The sequence below is a fragment of the Dreissena polymorpha genome, chromosome 2, assembly GCF_020536995.1.
Source record: "Dreissena polymorpha isolate Duluth1 chromosome 2, UMN_Dpol_1.0, whole genome shotgun sequence".
In the NCBI taxonomy this organism is placed as follows: Eukaryota; Metazoa; Mollusca; class Bivalvia; order Myida; family Dreissenidae; genus Dreissena; species Dreissena polymorpha.
The window spans coordinates 139,591,397-139,613,135 of record NC_068356.1 but is presented as its reverse complement, the minus strand read 5'-3'; the positions used below and the strand labels follow the sequence as shown (position 1 = coordinate 139,613,135).

The 21,739-nt window shown below is 36.4% G+C and overlaps 1 protein-coding gene and 1 long non-coding RNA gene across 4 annotated transcripts in view; both read left to right on the top strand.

Annotated features, from left to right (window-relative positions):
* Positions 1–21,739, top strand: part of LOC127869185 (DIS3-like exonuclease 2) — a 56,149-nt gene that overhangs the window by 24,386 nt on the left and 10,024 nt on the right. For 2 of the 3 annotated variants that reach the window (XM_052411517.1, XM_052411516.1), the window contains exons 4-21: positions 2,581–2,710; positions 4,484–4,587; positions 4,996–5,457; positions 5,668–5,736; positions 6,819–6,872; positions 7,150–7,251; positions 7,778–8,140; positions 12,994–13,141; positions 13,332–13,419; positions 13,958–14,057; positions 14,610–14,763; positions 15,742–15,854; positions 16,374–16,481; positions 17,717–17,893; positions 18,496–18,632; positions 19,032–19,155; positions 19,804–19,863; positions 21,475–21,561. In XM_052411517.1, coding sequence (XP_052267477.1) covers positions 2,581–2,710; positions 4,484–4,587; positions 4,996–5,457; positions 5,668–5,736; positions 6,819–6,872; positions 7,150–7,251; positions 7,778–8,140; positions 12,994–13,141; positions 13,332–13,419; positions 13,958–14,057; positions 14,610–14,763; positions 15,742–15,854; positions 16,374–16,481; positions 17,717–17,893; positions 18,496–18,632; positions 19,032–19,155; positions 19,804–19,863; positions 21,475–21,561 — 2,580 coding nt within the window. Of the gene's footprint in view, positions 1–211; positions 231–2,580; positions 2,711–4,483; positions 4,588–4,995; positions 5,458–5,667; positions 5,737–6,818; positions 6,873–7,149; positions 7,252–7,777; positions 8,141–12,993; positions 13,142–13,331; positions 13,420–13,957; positions 14,058–14,609; positions 14,764–15,741; positions 15,855–16,373; positions 16,482–17,716; positions 17,894–18,495; positions 18,633–19,031; positions 19,156–19,803; positions 19,864–21,474; positions 21,562–21,739 lie in introns of those variants that run through there. The other variant, XM_052411518.1, reaches the window with a different exon arrangement.
* LOC127869208 (uncharacterized) lies at positions 14,797–15,710 on the top strand. Its single transcript, XR_008044477.1, has 3 exons — positions 14,797–14,966; positions 15,049–15,212; positions 15,459–15,710. It is a non-coding gene; the product is annotated as an uncharacterized LOC127869208 (long non-coding RNA).

Below are 21,739 nucleotides of genomic sequence, written 5' to 3'. Positions count from 1 at the left end.
CTGTTTTGACTATATCAATGTTAAACAGGATTGTCTCAGGAAAAGTTGATTATAAAGTTTAGAGTGTCAATGAAAGAAACAAACCACCATTTTGTACGCCAAATTGTGTAAGGTGACATGACATCACAACATACAACATTGACAGCACTGGCAGGAGTAAGAAAAGAAATGTGCTTAAGAATCTAACAGCTTGTGTTAGGTAAACATACATTGAATGAACTGAGCATAAGGTATGGGTATTCATTTTATATGTAAATACTTGTATTACAGCTAGCCTATGATAATGCTTACAATAATTATATAAAATCATCAGCATGTATTGTTTACAGTACATTTCAGATTATATATGTCAGTGTTTGTGTTGAAGCTGAAATGTATCTAATTATGCAAACATTCCGCCAGAGATGCAAACAATCATGTGACACAGATAACGTTTCAATTGAAACATGATTTTGACTGCAATAGCAAGTATTTTGATCTAAGTACAAGTTTGGTCTAATGTTACATGTACAGTAAAACTTCTTGTTTCTCACACTTGTAACATATTGTTATCTTAATGAACATGGCTATGTACCATATGCCGTCCATGGTGCAATTATGAACAGTAGCATGCTATTCTTTATGGAAAACACAATCAAAAGAAATGTGTTTTTTCTTGAAAACCTGTGTCTACAATCTCTATAGAAACAATGACTTAGTTTTACTACAAATGACAGGACAGTTTAGCTTTGTAATATATTTAAAAAAAAACTATTCACCTTTTTTGAAAATGTTATTGTGATTTTCAATCAAAAGATTTGCTAGCACTTGTTTTTGGAGGGGTTTATGTCTTTTGTGCCCCTCTTCTTTTCTGCTGATACTTGCTAACAACATTTTGTAGATGCAAAACCATTACTCTTATACTGTATCACTCAACATATATTGCATAATCCGTGGTTCGATGTCGCTTTGTGCTTTTTATACATAAATTAGTCATGTTATATGTACATGTGTTGCAAATGTACACATAAAACATTGTTTAAGACATTTTTATATTGTTTTAGTACATTTAGTTATCTATTCACCCACAGTTAGGATCATAGATGTGTTAAAGTTGATAACACACACTCCTGACCGTGGATTAGGAAAAAAAATATCAACAGAGAAAAATTATTTGAAGTCAAACATGATCTGTTTGTAAATTCTCGCATTGTTTATGCTCATGCATATGAATATAAATTCCTTGTCTATTCGGTGAATATGATAAGAAACATAAACAGAGAAAATCCTTGTTAAAACATAAAACAGCATTTCGCATTACATCTTTCACTAAAGAATTTTATTTTATTTGTTTACACTTTTGGTTGAAAAAATGTAGAACTTCTTGGAAATATATTTTTCTGATTTTATAAAAATAATTATTACAGATGTTCATGACTATGACCCTATTGAAGAAGAACTCAATCCCATATGTTAAAGGGATTGTTTGCTGACTAATTGACAAAAAAGTGTGGGTTTCAACCAAACTAAAAAAGAAAATAATAAGGGTATGTTTTTGAAAAATGGTATGAGATCACGTTTTCCAAAAATGAGATAATTCACTTAGTATAAAAACAACAATATTGCTGAATTTCACTTACACATGTAGTCTAAGTATTAAAAAACACTATTGGTGAAAGGAAGTTGGTGGACATCATAAAATAATACATTTTGTAACGTAAAGGAAGTGACGTTTTTGGTGTGTAAGTAATTATTATAAATTATTAAATTAATTATTTTAAATTATATTATAAATTAATAATAAATTACTATAAATCATTTGTTCATTCACCATTAAGAAAACAATATCTGTTTTTATAGGATTTGGCATCTATACGGAGAGATGTAAATTGCTCAACATTTAATTGCGTTTTGAAATGAAGGCAGTTTTTATCCTGCATCATAGGAATATAGTTTGGATGGTGTCTATCCATCCATCCATCCTTCAAGAACACTTTTGTGTTCAGAGCCATAGCTGGAAACTGCTTGGGCCAATTTCATTTAAAAATGTATATGAGTGTTTATATGGATACGTTGATGATGCATGTGAAATGCAGTTGCAAACCATATACAAATAATTGAGTTATGGGCCTTTTTTTGCTTGAAAGTTAGCTCTCTTTTGTGTAAGGAGCCACATCTTGAAACTGCTTTGGCAAAATTCTTTGAAACTTTGTATGAGTGTATGTATGGATGAGAAGATGATGCTTGTCAAAATGGGACACAAACCATTCATCAATAACAGAGTTATGAAATTATTTTTTCAATACATGTGTCAGTATATTAACGTCATGCCTGTATGTCAATTGTATTGCTTCAAGTTCTGATATGTGTGTGCTGTATTTTCTTTACTCAAGTATCTGCTTGTCTGAACTATATTGTCACAATTTTTATTCTTGGTTTGCACAGAAAAAATATTCTGAAACCCTACATTTGCTATTGCAGATTTTTTCTTCTTCCTTTTTGACTTACCTGTAATCATGAAATTTTCTGTCACAAATCCTTATCTATGAAGCTAAAATGAAGTGCAAGCACTCTAATATCATCCCACCAAATGTTTTGCAGACCACACCGGCCAGCTCACAGGAATCGGACCCAGATGTGACCTCCCTTGAAGTGACCGTACCAAAGGCAGAGCACATGTTCATAGTTGGACCACAGAGGAGTCATATTCGAGAGATTAGAGAAGCAACAGGTCTGTCTGATATGAGGCTTGCTGTGAGAAAATGGGGCTTAATCCATATGTGTAAAGTGTCATCCCAGAATGGCCTTTGTTGTCCACACAGGCTAATTAGGGAGGGCACTCTTGTATGGAATTTTTTATTTAACAGAGATCTCTTCTTAAATGGTCTTTTTCACGTTTCGGTAAATTGACAAAATTTTAAAAAAGTGTTTAAGATTCGCAAATTTTCCTTGTAGATATGATATTTGTGAGAAAACAGTACTACTGAACATTTGCCATGCTCTAAAATATCCATTATATGCATCTTTTGACGATTTAAAAACCTGAAAGTAAAAATCTTTGCAACGCGAAACGATTGAATAATTTGGAGAGTTCTGTTGTTTGCATTATATTTGTGATACTCTGAGGATTGTAAGCAAAAGTATAAAATTCATCACTTATTGTATAAGCTAGGATGGCGGAATGGTCTAAGCGATAGTCTTTTACTCCAGGGGTCAGTGCATGGTTTCAGCCCAGTTGAGGTTTACTTCTTTTGTCCCCAACGGTGAAACTGGAGAGGACTTACGGTTTGCGCTCTGTGCGTCAGTCTGTCACACTTTTCTGGATCCTGAGATAACTAAAAGTTGTTCATATTTGTTCATGAAACTTGAAACATGAACAGATTGCAGAATGGAGATTATGCACATCATTTCATTTTGTTCCTACATCAAGAATTCTGGTTGCAACAAATAAACTAGAATATTGCTACAAATGGTGGATCCTGTGATAACTTTAAAAGTTCTTCATATTTTTTCACGAAACTTGAAACATTGATAGATGGCAATATGGAGATTTTGCACGCCATTTCAGTTTGTTCATACTTCAAGAATTCTGGTTGCTATGGCAACAAATAGACTAGAAATATTGAGGAAAATGGTGGAGTTTCACCGGTAGGGGACTTATATTGCTTGGCAATAGTCTTGTTCTTTCTTTAATTTTATTCTTTTTTTTTTTACTTGAGCTTTTTAGATCCAATTTTACATTTATCAATATAAAGCATTTAACAACAAACTTCAATACATGCCAAAATCTGTGAAAAGGCCCCTTTAACAAAAACTAGTGTGAGCAGAAAGTTTAACTTTTGGCGGGTATGGATTATTTTGTTTGACAGAGGGTTTTTTTTAAACAAAAAAACAGTGTAGGCTCGTTGTATGTGATATAGAAAATAATTAGTATATACAACAGTCGAGAACTTAATCCTCGATATTTAAATAATAAAAAATGTCTTACCAGTGTTCCATGTACTTTGGTTCAAATGTGCTATGAAGTGGTATACTGGGATTTTCAAAAATGTATCCTCAATAATATTCCTAATTTCTTTGTAATATTGTATGTATATTGTCAAATATGCATTGAACAAATGTATAACAAGTATAATACATTAGTATTATTGATTATGTTTCACAACATTGTAAAAGAAAGAAATTAATTGTTATCTGTTAGAAGAAAAACTATACATTGCTTGACATTTTGTTTGCATTTAACCCTTTTTCCCACTAAGAAGCTAAGTCAAAATGGCTATATGCAAACAGCATAAAACCAGAACAGCCTGCGAGTAACTCACAGTCTGTTAAGGTTTTATGCTTTTTGCTATTCATCTATATCTAAAGTTTGGAGACTTGAATCTTGTAAAAAAGGTCTTAAATTAAATATAACTTTCTGAGGGACTACAAATGCATGAACATATGTATCTTAGTGGTAAAGGGTTAAGGAGCTTTTTAATGTTATTTGTTATGTACATTTCAGGGGTCAAGGTCATAGTCCCTCCCTACAACTCCCCGTCCGATAAGATCACCCTCAAGGGAGATAAGCTGCAACTCGGCCCAGCCCTTAATCTCCTGTTTCTTAGAGTGAGAATGGATTTCTTATACTTGCTGATATGAAATAGATTACATGTTGTAAAATATCAAGTTATTTGCGAGATAATTACAAATGAGTTATGCTTTTGAAAAGCCTGGCTTAATGCAGTCAGCGCAGGCTTATCAGGGACAACACTGTCCACCTTTATGGTAGTTTGATCATTGGCAAGAATCTACTTCAGTCCGAAAATGTTCTCCCAGATTAGCCTGCATGGTTTTATCTGGGACAACACTTTACACACATGCATTAAGTCCTTTTTTCTCAGAACTTGGCTCAAATTCATTAATTTTGAATTTCATCCTAATGCTTATTTTTAGCATTTATTGTTGAATATTTGCCGTTTAAATTTTATATTAGCTTTAAGACAGTATGGATTGTGCTAGATTGTTTTTTTTCAGAGCCAGGAAGCACAAATGGCATTCCATAGAGGAGCTTCAAATCAGAGTCCCAGATTTAACGAAAGCTTGATGCAAGGTCAAGGTCACAACTCTGCAATTGGCAAGCACCCTGACAAGACTCCTGCACCACCACAAGGACGTCATTTGTCGGGTGAAAATGTCTACGTTGTGCAAGATGCCTTAGACACTGAGAGATATAAAGTCAAAGGCAAAACTCCTACAAGTCAGGGTCAAGTTCAGAGGTCAGACCACAAGAACTGGAGACAGCCGGGTTACCATGGCAGCCATCAGCATGGTGGTGGTCATCACAAGGGGAAAGGCCCCCATGTACCAGTATATCAGGAGATGGCTGGTCATGGGCACCATATGAGTCACACCCCGCAGAAAGGTCATGGTGGAAATCAAGGTCAAGCTCAAGGTAGTGCAGGCAAAGGTCAAGGGCAAAGGCAAAGGAAAAGACAGGTATTTCCAATTTCTTTAAAATAGATATCTTGTGTTTTTCATTATTTTACATACATCACTTTTATAAATAAAATAAGGATTTAAATGTTGAAAAAAAAAAAGTTATCATAAATAGATAAACCCCTATGATAAAATATATATTAAAAACAAAATCTTTTTTTCAATGCTTCCATACATAAATAAAATCATGTGTAATCTGTGTATTTTCAGCAAGTATTTGCTGAGTATCTGACACGGGAAGAACTCTCAGCAGGTCTTAAGACAGGTACTCTCATTGAAGTAAGTGTTGGTAGTGATAGTGCTTGCGATAACACTTGTAAGTCTGTGAACACTTGTCAGTCTGGTAAACTTTTGTCAGGCTGTGAACACTTGTTATTCTGTGAAGACTTGTCAGTGTGGTAAATTCTTGTCAGTCTGTGAACACTTGTTATTATGTGAACACTTGTTATTCTGTGAACACTTGTAATTCTGCAAACACGTGTCAGCCTGGTAAACTCTTGTCAGTCTGTGAACACTTGTCAGTCTGGTAAACACTTGTCAATTCTGTGAATACTTGTCAGTCTGGTAAACTCTTGTCAGGCTGTGAACAGTTTTAATTCAGTGAAAACTTGTCAGTCTGTGAACACCTGTCAGTCTGGTAAACTCTTGTCAGTCTGTGAACATTTGTCAGTCCATGAACATTTGTCAGTCTGTGAATACTTGTAATTATGTGAAATTTTGTCAGTCTGGTAAACTCTTGTTAGTCTGTGAACACTTGTTTGTCTGTGAACACTTTCCAGTCTGGTGAACACTTGTCAGTGTGTGAATACTTGGTAGTCTGTGAAAACATGTCAGTGTGTGAACTTTTGTAAGTCCATGAACACTTGTCAGTCCATGAACACTTGTCAGTCTGTGAACATTTGTCAGTCTTGTAAACGCTTGTCAGTCTGTGAACACTTGTCAGTCTGTGAACACCTGTCAGTGTGTGAACACTTGTCAGTATGTGAACACTTGCCAGTCTTGTGAACACTTGTCAGTCTGTGAACACTTGGTAGTCTGTGAAAACATGTCATTGTGTGAACACATGTCAGTCTTTGAACATTTGTTAGTCTTGTGAACACTTGTCAGTCTGTGAAAAGATGTCAGTACGGTGAATACATATCAGTGTTGTGAACAGTGTTATTCTTTTCCCTTTTTTTTTTTGTTGATAGCAGCTTGTGTTAAATACTACATGGTTTGTTAAATGATGAGTAAAAAATGAACTCAATTGTACTATTTTAAGTTATGATAATTAAAAAAATAAATATGTGTGAATTAACTTGCCTTACTTCTACCTGACCCAGACTACTCAAGGCTAACTTCTGAGCTTTGACCTTTTTCAGGGGGCCATCAGGATCAACCCTAAGAACTATGAGGAGGCATACGTCCCCCACCCTGTAAGTATGCGGCAATTGAGTACTTATATTACTTCAGAGTATTCCTCTACAACTTTGGGAATGGTTAAGATTCCGGTCAAATTGGAAAAATATACATTGTTATCAGCCAAATAAAAATGGCTTTCTAATTCTTTTAAAGGTATCAGGAGGATTTAAAACAAATAAAATAAATTAATTAAAAACAACATTCTTTAAACAATTGTTCCACCCTTGTGTCATCCTTTTATGCTGTTATGGACCCACTGAAATTTAATGTCTTATGTTCTGTTCTTCACAGGATGGGACATCAGACATTCTGATATCCTCATTCAAGCACAGGAACCGTGCCCTCAATGGGGACGTTGTTGCTGTTCAACTGCTAGAAGAGGGGGAATGGAAGGTAGGTTTCAATTGCTAATCAATCTTTAAAGTTAATATAATTTATAGTTAAATTTGCATAATTATTGTCCTTTATTGTAATAAATTTTATAATGAAATCTTTCTGGTATTTTTATGCCCCCGGTAGGGTGGCATATAGCAGTTGAACTGTCGGTCTGTCTGTCTGTCTGTCAGTCAGTCCGCCCGTCCGTCAGTCTGAAAACTTGGCCATAACTTTTGCAATATTGAAGATAGGAATTTGATATTTGGCATGCATGTGTATCTCATGGAGCTGCACATTTTGAGTGGTGAAAGGTCATGGTCAAGGTCATCCTTCAAGGCCAAATGTCAAAAAAACAAATCCAAGGGAAGTAACAAGCTTTTTAAAGGGAGATAATTTCTATTTATCATTTGGCAGCTATGGATCATTTTTACGAGGGAAGTAATCATTTTTAAAGGGATATAATCAAAAACAAAAATATTTCAATCAAAGCGGCGCAGGAGGGGGCATCGTGTTTCTGACAAACACATCTCTTGTTGTTTCATAGTTCAACAAGGATGAGCTTGCGAGTTATGAGAACGATTTGAACAAGTCAAGTATTGGTCAGAATTCCGATGACGAAATTGTCATCGAGGCAGAAGAAATTGTCGAAATCTCAGTCTTAAACCAGCCTAGTCATGGGGGCCAGAAAGCTGCAACAGGAAGTACTCCTGCATCCCAGACTCCTAAACGGGAGAGCAGCAAGGGGGAGGACTCTAAACCTGATTGCTCCAAGGGAGGTAAATTCACTCCTAAAAGCAGATTTACCACCCTGAATGATGTGATGTCGGGGAACAGTCCTGTGAAGAAGAGACTTAGCTGTGATCAAGGGAATGTGGACGTGAAAAAGATGCTTCAAAGGACAGGCAAGGTAAAGAATTATAGGAATGATTTCACATGTAGTATTGATGAAATGTGCTTGGGCATAGCTCAATACAGCTGGCACAATTGTCCAGCGTATGTGTGTGTGTGCATGTCCAAGCAATTGTTAAAAACTTTCCACACATAATCTCCATTAGGGGACAGCCTGTTGCGTGGAACACCCACCTCACCACCCCAGAAGTCAAGGTCACTTTAAGAGGTCAAGGTCATTTGCTTGAAATAGATACAGAGTTTTAGATTCAGATAAACTGTTTGGTAAATAGTTCAGAGCTCCAGATAAGGGTTGTATTTTCGTAATTACAAATTATTTTCAAGTCTGTTACGTATTTATTTTAAAATCTTGTCATACCATTAAGAATTACAGAATCAAGTTACGAATATTATTTTTGCATCGGTTCGTATCGATTTTTATTGAGTTCTTTTCGCGTATGATCTTTTCGGTGATTATTGAAAATGGTAATCGGGTTTGTTTAACAAAGCGCATTTTTTCCAATAAAAGCGGCGTGTACAGTCTGTCAAAAAACAATGGCGGCGCCCAGAGAGCGTCCTAAAAAACTGCAAAGCGTGCAAAAACATGCTTTTAACATATTGCAGAGCTCCAGATAAGGGCCGTACAGCCGTAAATACGCCTTTTCCTTGAAGATTTAAAAAGATTTTTTTTAACTGGACGTACAATTACGACTTTAATATCCATTGATTTGTTGGTCTCTAACCTAACGGCGCTTTTCGTTAATTTAAATTACTGAAGAGTTGTAGACTGGGTTCATATATTATTGTCTATTCTGTCGCGTGATTTCCTGTAACTTGTAAATCCGTCAAAAACAATATGTCTGCGCGCAATGGACTGTCGGCTTAACAGAAAGCGGTTCAAAACAACTCTTTGTTGTCACATAATGACTGCATACGGTGTCGTCTAACCATCCTGACATTAAATCTGTAAACCCAGAAAAAGACATTGTCGCCTCGATATTAAACGATGTGATTGCATCCGTGGCATAAAACATTAGAAAACACGATGATTTATACGTAGGTAACCAACGGTACCAAGAAGATACAATTTTATGTGGTTTTCATGATCATTTTGAAGCTCTTGGGCAACAGGCTGCCAATGACCTTTTCGACAATGTATGTGATGAAATCGTTAATCTTGAATACAAACTGACTGTGAATATGAACCGCAATCAATACGTCCAACCTGTAACTAAAATTGAAAAAGCAGTTGAAAATTTGAATACTGGTAAAGCGCCAGATGTTTACAACATGTCAGTTGAACATATATTGAACTGTGAAGACAGCACCTTTGAGTATCTTTTAAAGGTTGTATCCCATGTATTTGCTAGTGGACTGTTTCCTGCGGCTTTGAAGAGAGGTGTGGTGACTCCCATTTTCAAAAACAAATGTGAACCCAATGTTTCAGGGAACTATAGGGGCATAACAATTCTACCGGTGATTGGCAAGGTTATTGAAGCAATACTGCGTGATAGGATAGCACCAAACATAAAGAGCAGCCATAATATATACCAACGGGGCTTTACTAAGAACTCGTCAACGCTAAATTCATCTTTTATAGTAGAAGAACTGTATTGTGAATGTCATGACCATAGATCCGAAATGCATTTGATCTTTCTGGATGCAAGATCTGCGTTAGATGTGGTAGACCACAAACACCTTATGCAACGACTGCGTCACATTGGAGTATCCGACAAACATTGGTCCCTAATCGATAGCTTCCATAGGGATTCCACTAATGCATTTAAGTGGAAGGGGTGTGTCTCGGCTGAGTTCAGTGTTCATCAGGGCGTTAGACAGGGAGGAGTACTGAGCACCGACCTCTACAAGGTCAACGTTAACCCACTGCTTGATCGCCTACAAGAAGCCAGGGTGGGATCCACTATCGGTGACGTCAAATGTTCGGCCAGTGCTTGTGCGGACGATATATGCTTATGTGCCGAGACGGTCAATGAAGCTCAGGAACTGTTAAACATTTCAGCAGAATTCGCCAATATGGAGCGATACCTGTTACAACCTACCAAGAGCGTGCATATCCATGTTAGTCACCAACGTAAAAAGGGCGTGTCTACTCCCCTCTTCATGAACAATGACGAAATCCCATCTGTACAAAGAGCTATACATCTTGGTATTATACGAACTGACTCTATGCTGAACAACCAAAAAGCTATTGTGGATGAAAATTTAAAAAAAGCATGAAGAAAAGCATATAGTATATTTGGTAGTGGTTACAAAGGGCAAGCAGGACTAAATGTACTGTCCATTATTCATCTTTACAAATCTTATGTTCTTTCCGTGCTTTTATATGGATTGGAACTGTTGTTACCTCCTGAACGCATTATAAACTGTCTCGAAGCATTCCAAAAAAAGTTTGTTAAAGAAATTCTTAGACTACCAGACAACACAGCCAATGCGGCAGTATATCTTCTATCCGGACTTTTACCGATCGAAGAACAAATTCACATTCAGGCACTGACTTTCTTACATACTATATGCTTGCAAGATAAAAACAGTATTGAGTGGGCGCTACTTGTACGTCAGATTAGCTTTAAATCAGTTGACAGCTCATCCTGGTTCATACAAGTGCAGCATATAATGTGGAAGTACGAGTTGGGGACTGTTGCTGACTTAGCTGACAACACACCCACGAAAGGAAAATGGAAGACACGTGTACTCAAAGCGGTTCATAGCTATTGGAGTGATTAAATAGACAGTTTAACACCCTTATATTCCACATTGTTTTTCTTGAGATCAGATAAGTACGTGCCTGTTAAGATTCTCCCTTTACTCTCATTGGAATATACGGCCAGAGAGTCAGAACGGTTACAAACAAAGGTACGGTTACTCACAGGGACTTACATGCTCCAAACAAAACGTAAGATCTTTAACCAGTATGATATTAACCCAACATGTCAGATGTGTGGTGAAGAACATGAAACCGCAGAACATTTTGTGCTCAAGTGTAGTGCCCTACATAGTGTTAGACAGTCAATTATGGTAGACATAGAACGTCAGTGGGAGGCGATAACAGAGACTTCCTTTAATACTTTACCCGTAGACGAACAGTTCTACATACTCATCAACAGTTGGCCAACTTAAAAGACTTTCCTGAAAACCCATTTGTCTACAGAATTTCACGAGTTTGAAAAGCATTGTGGACTGTTGTTTTACGGTCTGGACAGGACACATCAGTTGCTCTTAGTGACCAATGCAAGCCAGCGACCACCCCGTACCAAACACACAAAAACTAAAGAAGGGCATAATTCTTAATTAAACTGGCAATAGTGTTTATTGGATATTTTTATTCAAGGCAATACAATTCTAATGTATGTACAGAAGCACTCTCCAACCTTCCGTTAATGAACTTTCACTTAATGTTTTATTTTTATCTCATTTAATATTTTAACAACTAATGAAAAATCGCGCATACAGTTCTAAGTGGCATATATTCGCGATTAGTGGATAGACTGTCACTTATATTCTAAGGAGTGAATAGTGTGAAAGTGTAATATAGAGTGTTTATATTCGGTGTAGGATTATTCACTGTCTACAAACGATTGTTTGGTTCCTCTACAAAGGGGTTTCAAGAAGAACACAGAACAGAACAGATGGGAAATGGATGAGACAGTGAAATAAGTGTTCATTTTCTTAGCTTACTAGTTGGCTTGTGTTTTCTTGTCAAGAAAAATGAAGAAATAGTATTAGTCATGAGTTTTAATGTGTAGTTGTTTTTGCATCATTATTCAGAATGGAAAACCTAATACAGTAACTGTTTAAGAAGCTACATTTATTTATTATAATTTCTGCAAATGTTTCTGTAAAGTCAGTTATACACCCTTCAATATCCAAAAACACGGGTAGTACAGTACTACCTGTATTTTTGGATATGGTAGTATAGGTACTAATTGATTTTAAGCGTTACTCCTTTTCTTTCTGTCAGTGGCAGTACCGTTACTAATTTCACAAATCCTTATCTGGAGCTCTGATATTGTACGCAAAGTGAGCCGAAGTTAAATGTTAAGAAAGACATTAAAGAAAAGATCTTATACGATGTTGTATGTTTAGTTGCCGACACAGTCGGAAAAGCTAAACAAAAACGCGACACGACGGGCCCAAACTTGCACAAAAAAAAACATTGAACGAGTGAAAGGGACAATTCCAGTGGCTAATCTTTGAACAAATTGAAGGGTAGACCCGTTTTAATTGTGAAATATGTACAAATTCATGGAAGGCATGCAATCTAAGCACAATTTGGGCATATGAAGGTATTTGAAAAACAAAAATTGTATAATACTGAATATACACTGTTGAACTCGTATAAATACAGTTGCTAGTATGTTTATTTTGATTTTTTGCATGAAAATAACCATTATTATTTCTTTTTTGGTCATTTAGAAAACTTAAGAATTATTTTCCAAAACTTAGTAGTAACGTTAAGAATAAAATTTCAGAGTTAAGAATTCTTTTTGAAAATTTGGTAATAACGTTAAGAATTTCACAAAACCTTATCTGGAGCTCTGTAGTTGTAAATTTAGTTTCTTGGCATGGTCAAAGTTCTTGTTTTATTTTTTTAAAATCGGTGCTAAGTTTTTATAGACTATTTAACTTAAACAGATATTCAACTTTATATATGTCTTTATGGTCCATAAATTAGTTGACTGACCGAAAACAAAGATAATAATATCAAAGCTGAAGTTTAGTCAAGCGTGCTGTCTTGGTACAGCTCTTGTTATTAAGAGTAGCAGGGTTCAAAACATTTTGTAATCAAATAGCCAGGTGTTTTTCCCATTTACTGTGCTTTAATGAAACCCCTGTCATCATATGTACCTGCAGGTTGTTGCCATTATTGAGAGGAAGCACTCACGTGCATGCACAGGACAAATCCGCCCCATGCAGGACAAGCATTGTGGGAGGGCCTTGTTTGCACCCAACGACCACCGCATGCCCAGGATCATGATCCCCATAGAGAACTGCCCCAAAGGTAAGAACTGCCCCAAAGGTGAGAACTGCCCCAAAGGTAAGAACTGCCCCAAAGGTGAGAACTGCCCCAAATGTGAGAACTGTCACAAATGTGAGAACTGTCCCAAAGGTTAGAACTATTTACTTCTTTTATTGCTATTTTTAAAATTTACACCATAATATTTGTTAACACATATTTAATTATATTGCAGACTTCTTGGGGCGCCCTGACGACTATGCCAGGAATCTGTTTGTTGCCAGGGTAACAGACTGGAGGTCTGACTCTATGATGGCAGACGGGTGAGTGTACAAACTGAAGCATGGTTCTCATTCCATTAGATTGTTTGCAGTCATGAAATCCCTCTGCAGGGATGTGGACATGAAATGTCCTTATTATAATATTGAAGATAAAAGTTCTGTTCTAAACTGGAGTTTTGTTTAGAAGAGAATTTCTGTTAACAAAAAAAAAATCAATAAATATGGAAAGTGTCGTCCCTGAGAAGACTGCACAGGCTTATTAGGGACAACACTTTATGCTCATGCATGGAGCCGTTTTTTTCCAGAGTGAGACTTGTATTATTTGAAAAATATTTCAGTTCTCACAGATATTGTATGATCAATAAATGTACCATTATAACGAGATCTATATTTTACCATGGTTTGCCCATACAGGATCACAGCTTAATTTTGCAGTCTTTATTGGATAGTTTTAAAATGCTAATTGTACTTGTTGTCGATAGAGAGCTCATAAAGTATTTTGTTAAATAATCATAAATTTCTGTTAGTTTGCCTTATAACAAGATGCATTTTAGCATCTATACTGGTCCTAACATTTCAGTTGCCTCCACAAGAGCCTGGGTGAAGCAGGGGAGGTGGAACCAGAAACAGAAGGCATGCTTATTGAAAATGGAGTAGACTATGATGAATTTCCGCAACAGGTATCTTTTAATGCTTAAATAACACATTGGAATTTGCAAGCTACTGCTTCAATTTTGTTATTAAAAGCTTGGTTACAACATGTTTTGTGACAACATGCAGTAGAATATGGTGATTGAACACGTTGAGCAATAAACTTATTTCAGTGGTTATCTCCCCTATATGTTATCTGCACTACATGTTATCTCCCTCCCCTATTTGTTATCTCCCCTACTTGTTATCTCAAATATATGTTATCTCATCAATATATTATCTTCCTGATATGTTATCCACTTACATCTGAAAGTACATGTGAAATCATACTTGTTTGGTAAAAAAGAGATTTTCTACGATTTATGTATTTTCTTTTAATTGGAATATGAAACATGTAGAATAATTATTCATTACCATAAAGAATAGCTTGAGGAATTTATTTGATCATCAAACAAACAGTTTGTAATGAAAACAGGGGTTTGATTTTATAGAGCTTTTCATGGCATCATCAAAAATTAGTTAAGTGTTATCTCTGACGGTGGAAATCACATGGTCAACACAATTGTTTTTCCTATGGTCAGGCCTTGGACTGCCTGCCTCAAAATCTTCCGTGGCGTATCCCTGAGTCAGAGATGGAGGAGCGGGAAGATTTCCGCCGTCAGTGTGTGTTCACAATTGACCCTGCCACTGCACGTGACCTTGATGACGCATTGTCATGTGAGGATCTCGGAAACGGTAAAATATTCCCATGCTACGGTTAGAAGTTTGTCGATCTAATTTTGATCTTCTATACTTTTCTATAATCATTAAGACATGTGCAATGTATTATGTAGAGTAACATGTGTTTATTAGGCAGGCACAATGTGTTATGTAGAGTACTATGTGTTTATTAGGCAGGTACAATGTATTATGTAGAGTACCATGTGTTTATTAGGCAGGTACAATGTATTATGCAGAGTAACGTGTGTTTATTAGGCAGGCACAATGTGTTATGTAGAGTACTATGTGTTTATTAGGCAGGTACAATGTATTATGTAGAGTAACATGTGTTTATTAGGCAGGTACAATGTGTTATGTAGAGTACCATGTGTTTATTAGACAGGTACAATGAGTTATGTAGAGTACCATGTGTTTATTAGGCAGGTACAATGTATTATGTAGAGTACCATGTGTTTATTAGGCAGGTACAATGAGTTATGTAGAGTCACATGTGTTTATTAGGCAGGTACAATGTATTATGTAGAGTAACATGTGTTAATTAGGCAGGTACAATGTATTATGTAGAGTACCAGGTGTTTATTAGGCAGGTACAATGTGCTATGTAGAGTACCATGTGTTTATTAGGCAGGTACAATGTGTTATGTAGAGTACCACGTGTTTATTACGCAGGTACAATGTATTATGTAGAGTACCATGTGTTTATCAGGCAGGTACAATGTATTATGTAGAGTACCATGTGTTTATTAGGCAGGTACAATGTATTATGTAGAGTACCATGTGTTTATTAGGCAGGTACAATGTATTATGTAGAGTAACATGTGTTAATTAGGCAGGTACAATGTATTATGTAGAGTACCATGTGTTTATTAGGCAGGTACAATGTATTATGTAGAGTAACATGTGTTTATTAGGCAGGTACAATGTATTATGTAGAGTAACATGTGTTTATTAGGCAGGTACAATGTGTTATGTAGAGTACCATGTGTTTATTAGGCAGGTACAAAGTTGGGGTGCACATTGCTGATGTGAGCTACTTTGTTGATGAAGAAACAGTGTTGGACAGAGTAGCTGCCCTTAGGTCCACCAGTGTGTATCTTGTGCATAAGGTGAGTACATTTCAGAACATTTATGTGTGACATACAAAAATAACTTTCATAAATGAAGGGCTAAAGGTTGTGGGATGCTTCCTTTTTTCCTGTGTAATTTAAATGCCAGTTAAAAATTGAAACAATATTCATCTGCCTATATAATGCCATAAAACCTTGGGGGAGAAAATGAGATCCAGTACGTGCTATGTGTAGTAATTAAGAGATTTAGGCAGTACTACTGGCATGTTCTATGTGGACGTAATAAAATATGGTGGCTGCTTTTTGTTAGGTGGTACCTGTCAAGAACAATTATGCCATGGTAACTATCTATTAAAAATTATACTTGTGTTGCAACAGTTACTTCTGTTGCCAGGGTCACTTTTGGTAGGTGATTCCTCTATTTCCACAGATATTGTTTGTTTCTACATGATGCATATATTGCTACAGTTGCTTCTGTTTATGGGTGATCACATGTTACCATGGTAACTGTTAATGCTACGCAGTTTCCATGTTTTAATTGTAACCTGCGGTTGCTAGGTGATACCCATGTTGCCAAGGCTCCTGTGTGAGCAGCTGTGCAGTTTGAACCCTGATGAGGACCGACTGACCTTCAGTGTGCAGTGGACCATCACAGAGAATGGGGAGGTAACTTACATATTGTCAGCATTTAAATATCATAATTATCAATAATATAACAAAGAAGGTGTATGTTGGGTTCGTAGATTATCAATTTTAATTCAAACAGTGAATGATAGTCTTTTCATTTTGTCATTTCATTATTGACAATAGAAATTCATTAAATAATCAACTTTCACCCTGCCTACTTTTTAATTGTAAATGATGATACATCCACCGTAAAGAAATATATATTCATTAGTTTTAAGTGACCCCAAACCCAACAATTTAAATGTCCTTACTTTTAATGTCCTCACTTTGAATGTCCTCAGTTGGAGCCCTCAGTTGAAAGTTCTCACTTGAATGTCCTCAGTTTCATGTTCTCATCTTGAATGTCCTCACTTTAATGTCCTCAGTTGAATGTCCTCACTTTGAATGTCCTCACTTTGAATGTCCTTACTTTGAATGTCCTCAATCGAATGTCCTCAGTTGAATGTCCTCACTTTGAATGTCTTCAGTTGAATGTCCTCAGTTAAATGTCCTCACTTGAATGTCCTAACTTGAATGTCCTCAGTTGAATGTCCTTACTTTAATGTCCTCACTTGAATGTCCTCACTTGAATGTCCTCAGTTGAACGTCCTCACTTGCATGTCCTCACTTGAATGTCCTTAGTTGAATGTCCTCACTTGAATGTCCTCACTTGAATGTCCTCAGTTGAATGTCCTCAGTTGAATGTCCTCACTTGAATGTCCTCACTTTGAATGTCCTCACTTTGAATGGCCTTACTTTGAATGTTCTCAGTTGAATGCTCTCACTTTGAATGTCCTCATTTTGAATATCCTCACTTGAATGTCCTCACTTGAATGTCCTCACTTGAATGTCCTCAGTTGAATGTCCTCACTTCGAATGTCCTCAGTGAATGTCCTCACTTGAATGTCCTAACTTGAATGTCCTCAGTTGAATGTCCTCAGTTGAATGTCCTGACTTTGAATGTCCTCAGTTGAATGTCCTAAGTTGAATGTCCTCACTTTGAATGTCCTTATTTTGAATGTCCTCACTTTGAATGTCCTTACTTTAATGTCCTCAGTTGAATTTCCTCACTTAAATGTTCTCACTTGAATGTTCTCATTTTAATGTCCTCTCTTGAACATCTTCATTTGAACGTCATCACTTGAATGTCATCACTTGAATGTTCTAACTTGAATGACCTCACTTTGAATGCCTTATTTTTGAATGACCTCACTTGAATGCCTCTCTTGTGCCAGATCGAGGACGAGTGGTTTGGGCGCTCGATTATTCGCTCATGCGTGAAGCTGGCCTATGACCATGCCCAGGGCTTCATTGAGCAACCAGAGCGGGACTGGGGCCAGCAGGAGTTGCCTCCTCTCTCAAAGGGTTACACCGTGGACGATATCAAGTCTCGAGTACTCAACCTGCACAAGGTCTGTAGGCAATGGTTATGTTAGCTGTAAGAAGTGTATGGAAATGTATGTGGTAAATATCTACTAAGAAATAAACAAAATAGAAACGTGTGGCCCATATAAAGTGTTTTAGTGGCATCAACTTTTGGTAAAATTGGTTATTCCTTATTTTGAAAACTTATTTGCAATATTTTCAAAATACTTTTCGTTAACACATAAAACACTTGCTCAATCATGTATATTTTAGACAAGCTTCTAAGATATCCACATTTTTAAATTTTAACTGGGTCAACTTCAGTTATATCGACTGTGCCATTTAACACTTGTCCCCCTTTAAGTGCTTGTCCCAAATTGTTGTACTTTTCCCCCCTAAAAGTAGTTGTCCTCCTCTAAGTACTTTTACCTCATAAATAATTGTCCCCTGTTGAGTACCTGTCCCCCTTTAAGTCATTTTCCCCCATCAAGTAGTTGTCCCCCTTAAAAGTAGTTGCCCTTACATTAGTTGTCCCCCTTCCATTAGTTGTCCCCCTTACATTAGTTGTCCCCTTTACATTAGTTTTCCCCCTTACAGCAGTTGTCCCCATCACAGCAATTGTCCCCCTTACATTAGCTGTCCCCTCCAGATTGCAGTGAAGCTCCGTGCAGGCCGTATGTCCAGTGGGGCCCTCCGTCTAGACCAGGTTAAGTTACAGTACAGCCTGGACAGAGAGACTGGCCTGCCCAACGGCTACACTGTGTACCAGCAGAAGGACAGCAATAAGTAAGTGAAATTTCCTTATTTCCTGCTTATAATATTTCAAGGTGTAAAGCTAAAAATGTTAAGAAATGTTCTTGAGCACAAAATGTACTTACCTTTAAGTATTGTAGAATATGGCATACACCAAAATATGGCGTACACCAAGTACGAGAATGTGTGTTTCTTATAGCAATTTACTATAAGCCAATTTATATAGCCTCATAGTATTGATTTCCTAAAGCTTATAAAACATCATCAAGTCTGTTTCCTTGGAGAAAACAATACTTATATTTCTTTTAAAATGTGTTTGAAAGTCGTGTGAATGCTCTTTGACATGATGCTTATTTACTACACTATTATGAAAGCAATTTTAAAGACTTGCATTATATATACATAGTATTGTATTTATTTTGTCCACTGCAGGCTCGTGGAAGAGTTCATGTTGCTGGCCAACATGGCAGTGGCACATAGGATCAACAGGGAATTCCCTGACAAAGCGTTGCTACGACGACACCCCCCACCCCAGGAGAAGATGCTAGAGACTCTGGTGGGTATTGTTTTGTGTGGTACATGGAAACAAAGCATCTCCTTGATGGGAATACATTGTGTCAAAGTGTCAGTTTATACCTTTTTATTTTAGCTGATCGGAGGCATAATTCTTATTACCAATACTTGGTGTGTTTAGGAGAAATTGAAAGAATGCTTCAACAATTGGGACTGAAATGTGACCTCCTGGTGGCTATGTAGACACCTTATCCACTATGTAAGAGGGACTGTCAAAAGCGTTGTTACCGTTCTATGTCTAACAGGTTCTGGCATAACTTAAGGAATGAGCATGAAATAAATTAATCTATGACATCCTATTTCATGCTGCCCATGTAATCGTTGAACAATATAATATCATTTTGAGCATTGTTTCATTGATAAGTTTTGCTTTGACCAATGGCATGCGATTTAAGCAAATGATGTCACTGGCAAATTTGTCATGTCAGTAAACAACTTCGAATTTTTGAACATGTTTTTGTTCTATAAGAAGTTGTGTATTTTTTCAAGTATTTGATTACAATGACTTTACCCTTGTTTTCATTTCATACCATATTTTGTTCGTAACCAGTTCAAAAAATCCATTTCATTTTCTTATTAAATCAGATTTCACAACCAGTATAATGAATAACTCTACATTGTGTTTCTTCAGCGCGACCAATGCAGTGCCCTTGGGATTCACATTGACACGAGCTCCGCTGGAGCCTTCCAGGTGGGTAGCATCCATCTTACCATGGCAACAAAACATGAATCAAAGCCTACTTACTAATGAACTACATGACAAATGCATATAATAGTTTGGTGTATAGTTTGCATATAAAAGTTACATGTGCATATAGTGAAACCATTTATAAAATATATTCAGTCAATGTTGAAAACATACAGTCAAAATCCGATGGCTCAAACTTGCCAGTACCGACAAAATAAGTTCGAGCCATCTGGAATTCGAGCAAACCGATTTCTACTATAGTTATGTTTACTAACATGAATCTGCAATAGATTTACATCTCCAGTTGAAGAGTATTCATACTGCCCAACTCCATACTATTTTTTGCTTTTGAATTAATTACAACCAAGTAATAACAAAATAGTTTTACTAATCAATATTTAAAACAGTTACACATACAATAAAACAAATACCATATAATAAATGTTTTTTATATCAGCTCGTTTTTACGTAGCTTTTTTACGGGTAAATGTAAGGAACAGCACTAAGAAACAAAACTTACCTAAGCACTATATGCACATTGCTGTAATATTAAACAGCACGACATGTATTTTTTATGTCCCCCAGTCTATACTGGGGGACATATTGTTTTTGCCCTGTCTGTTTGTTGGTTTGTTTGCGTCAAACATAACTTTTGCAATATTGAAGATAGCAACTTGATATTTGGCATGATGCATGTGTTATCTCATGAAGCTGCACATTTTGAGTGGTGAAAGGTCAAGGTCATCCTTCAAGGTCAAAGGTCAAATAAACAAAATCTAAGGGGAGTAGCAAGCTTTAAAGGGAGATAATTTCTATTTTATTTCATTTGGCAGGTACAGATCATTTTCACAAGGGAAGTAATATTTTTTTTAAAGGGATAAAATCAACACAAAAATTTGTAATTCAAAGTGGCGCAGTAGGGGGCATTGTGTTTCTGACAAACACATCTCTAGTTTGTTTTAAGAATGAAATGATGTAAAGATACAAAGTTTTCTATTTATTTAAGGTGACATAGTACATATTGTGATGCAGCTGTTCCAGCCATAATAATACAGCATCTACAAAAAAACGCCATCAAATCAATTAACAATTGAGTCAATGACATGTTTGCAATCACAGCGAGACTTTAATCAATGGCTCTAAATCAATCAACAGCTTGATGGAAACTGAAGCAAGTTCGAGCAAAAAAACAAAAGAACGTGTGAAAATTGTGACAGGGACTGTGAAAACAGTTCAGGCCATCCGATAATTCGACCCTTGGGAATTCGAGCCAGTCAACACAAATTTATTTGAATATATAGCAATACAAAAATCATTGCTTCAAGGAGAGTTCGAACAAACTGAAAATTCAAGCCAAGCAAGTTCAAGCCATTGGGTTTCGACTGTTATAAGTTTAATGAGCCTTTGGGAACTAAAACTAGAGCCTTGACGAGTGATCACATATATATCCTGCCAAGCAAACCAATTTATCTTTATCTTGTCACTGCAATGAAACAATTGTGACCAGTACATGCTTCTTTTTACCAGAATTCTTCTTCAAACTTTATTTGGAACAATGCTTTCCCTTTGTTGTGCTTGATTCATGACATGTTGTTTCCTCTTTTTGTTGTACAGAGGTCACTGCTGAATTACTATGGCGAGGATGACTTCTCCATGGCTAGAATGCAGGTCCTGGTGGCACTGTGTTCCAAACCAATGCAGGTATACATGGAAAATTGCATGGAAATCCATGATGTGATTTCTAAGTTACAGAATGCACATGGGATTTGCTCCTTTCACATTTTACATCTTTTGAAGATAACAAAATCAGATCATATTACATGAATTTGATGTTTTAAAGATTATTCTTAATCATCCTTATTTGATGGAACATCTTTTT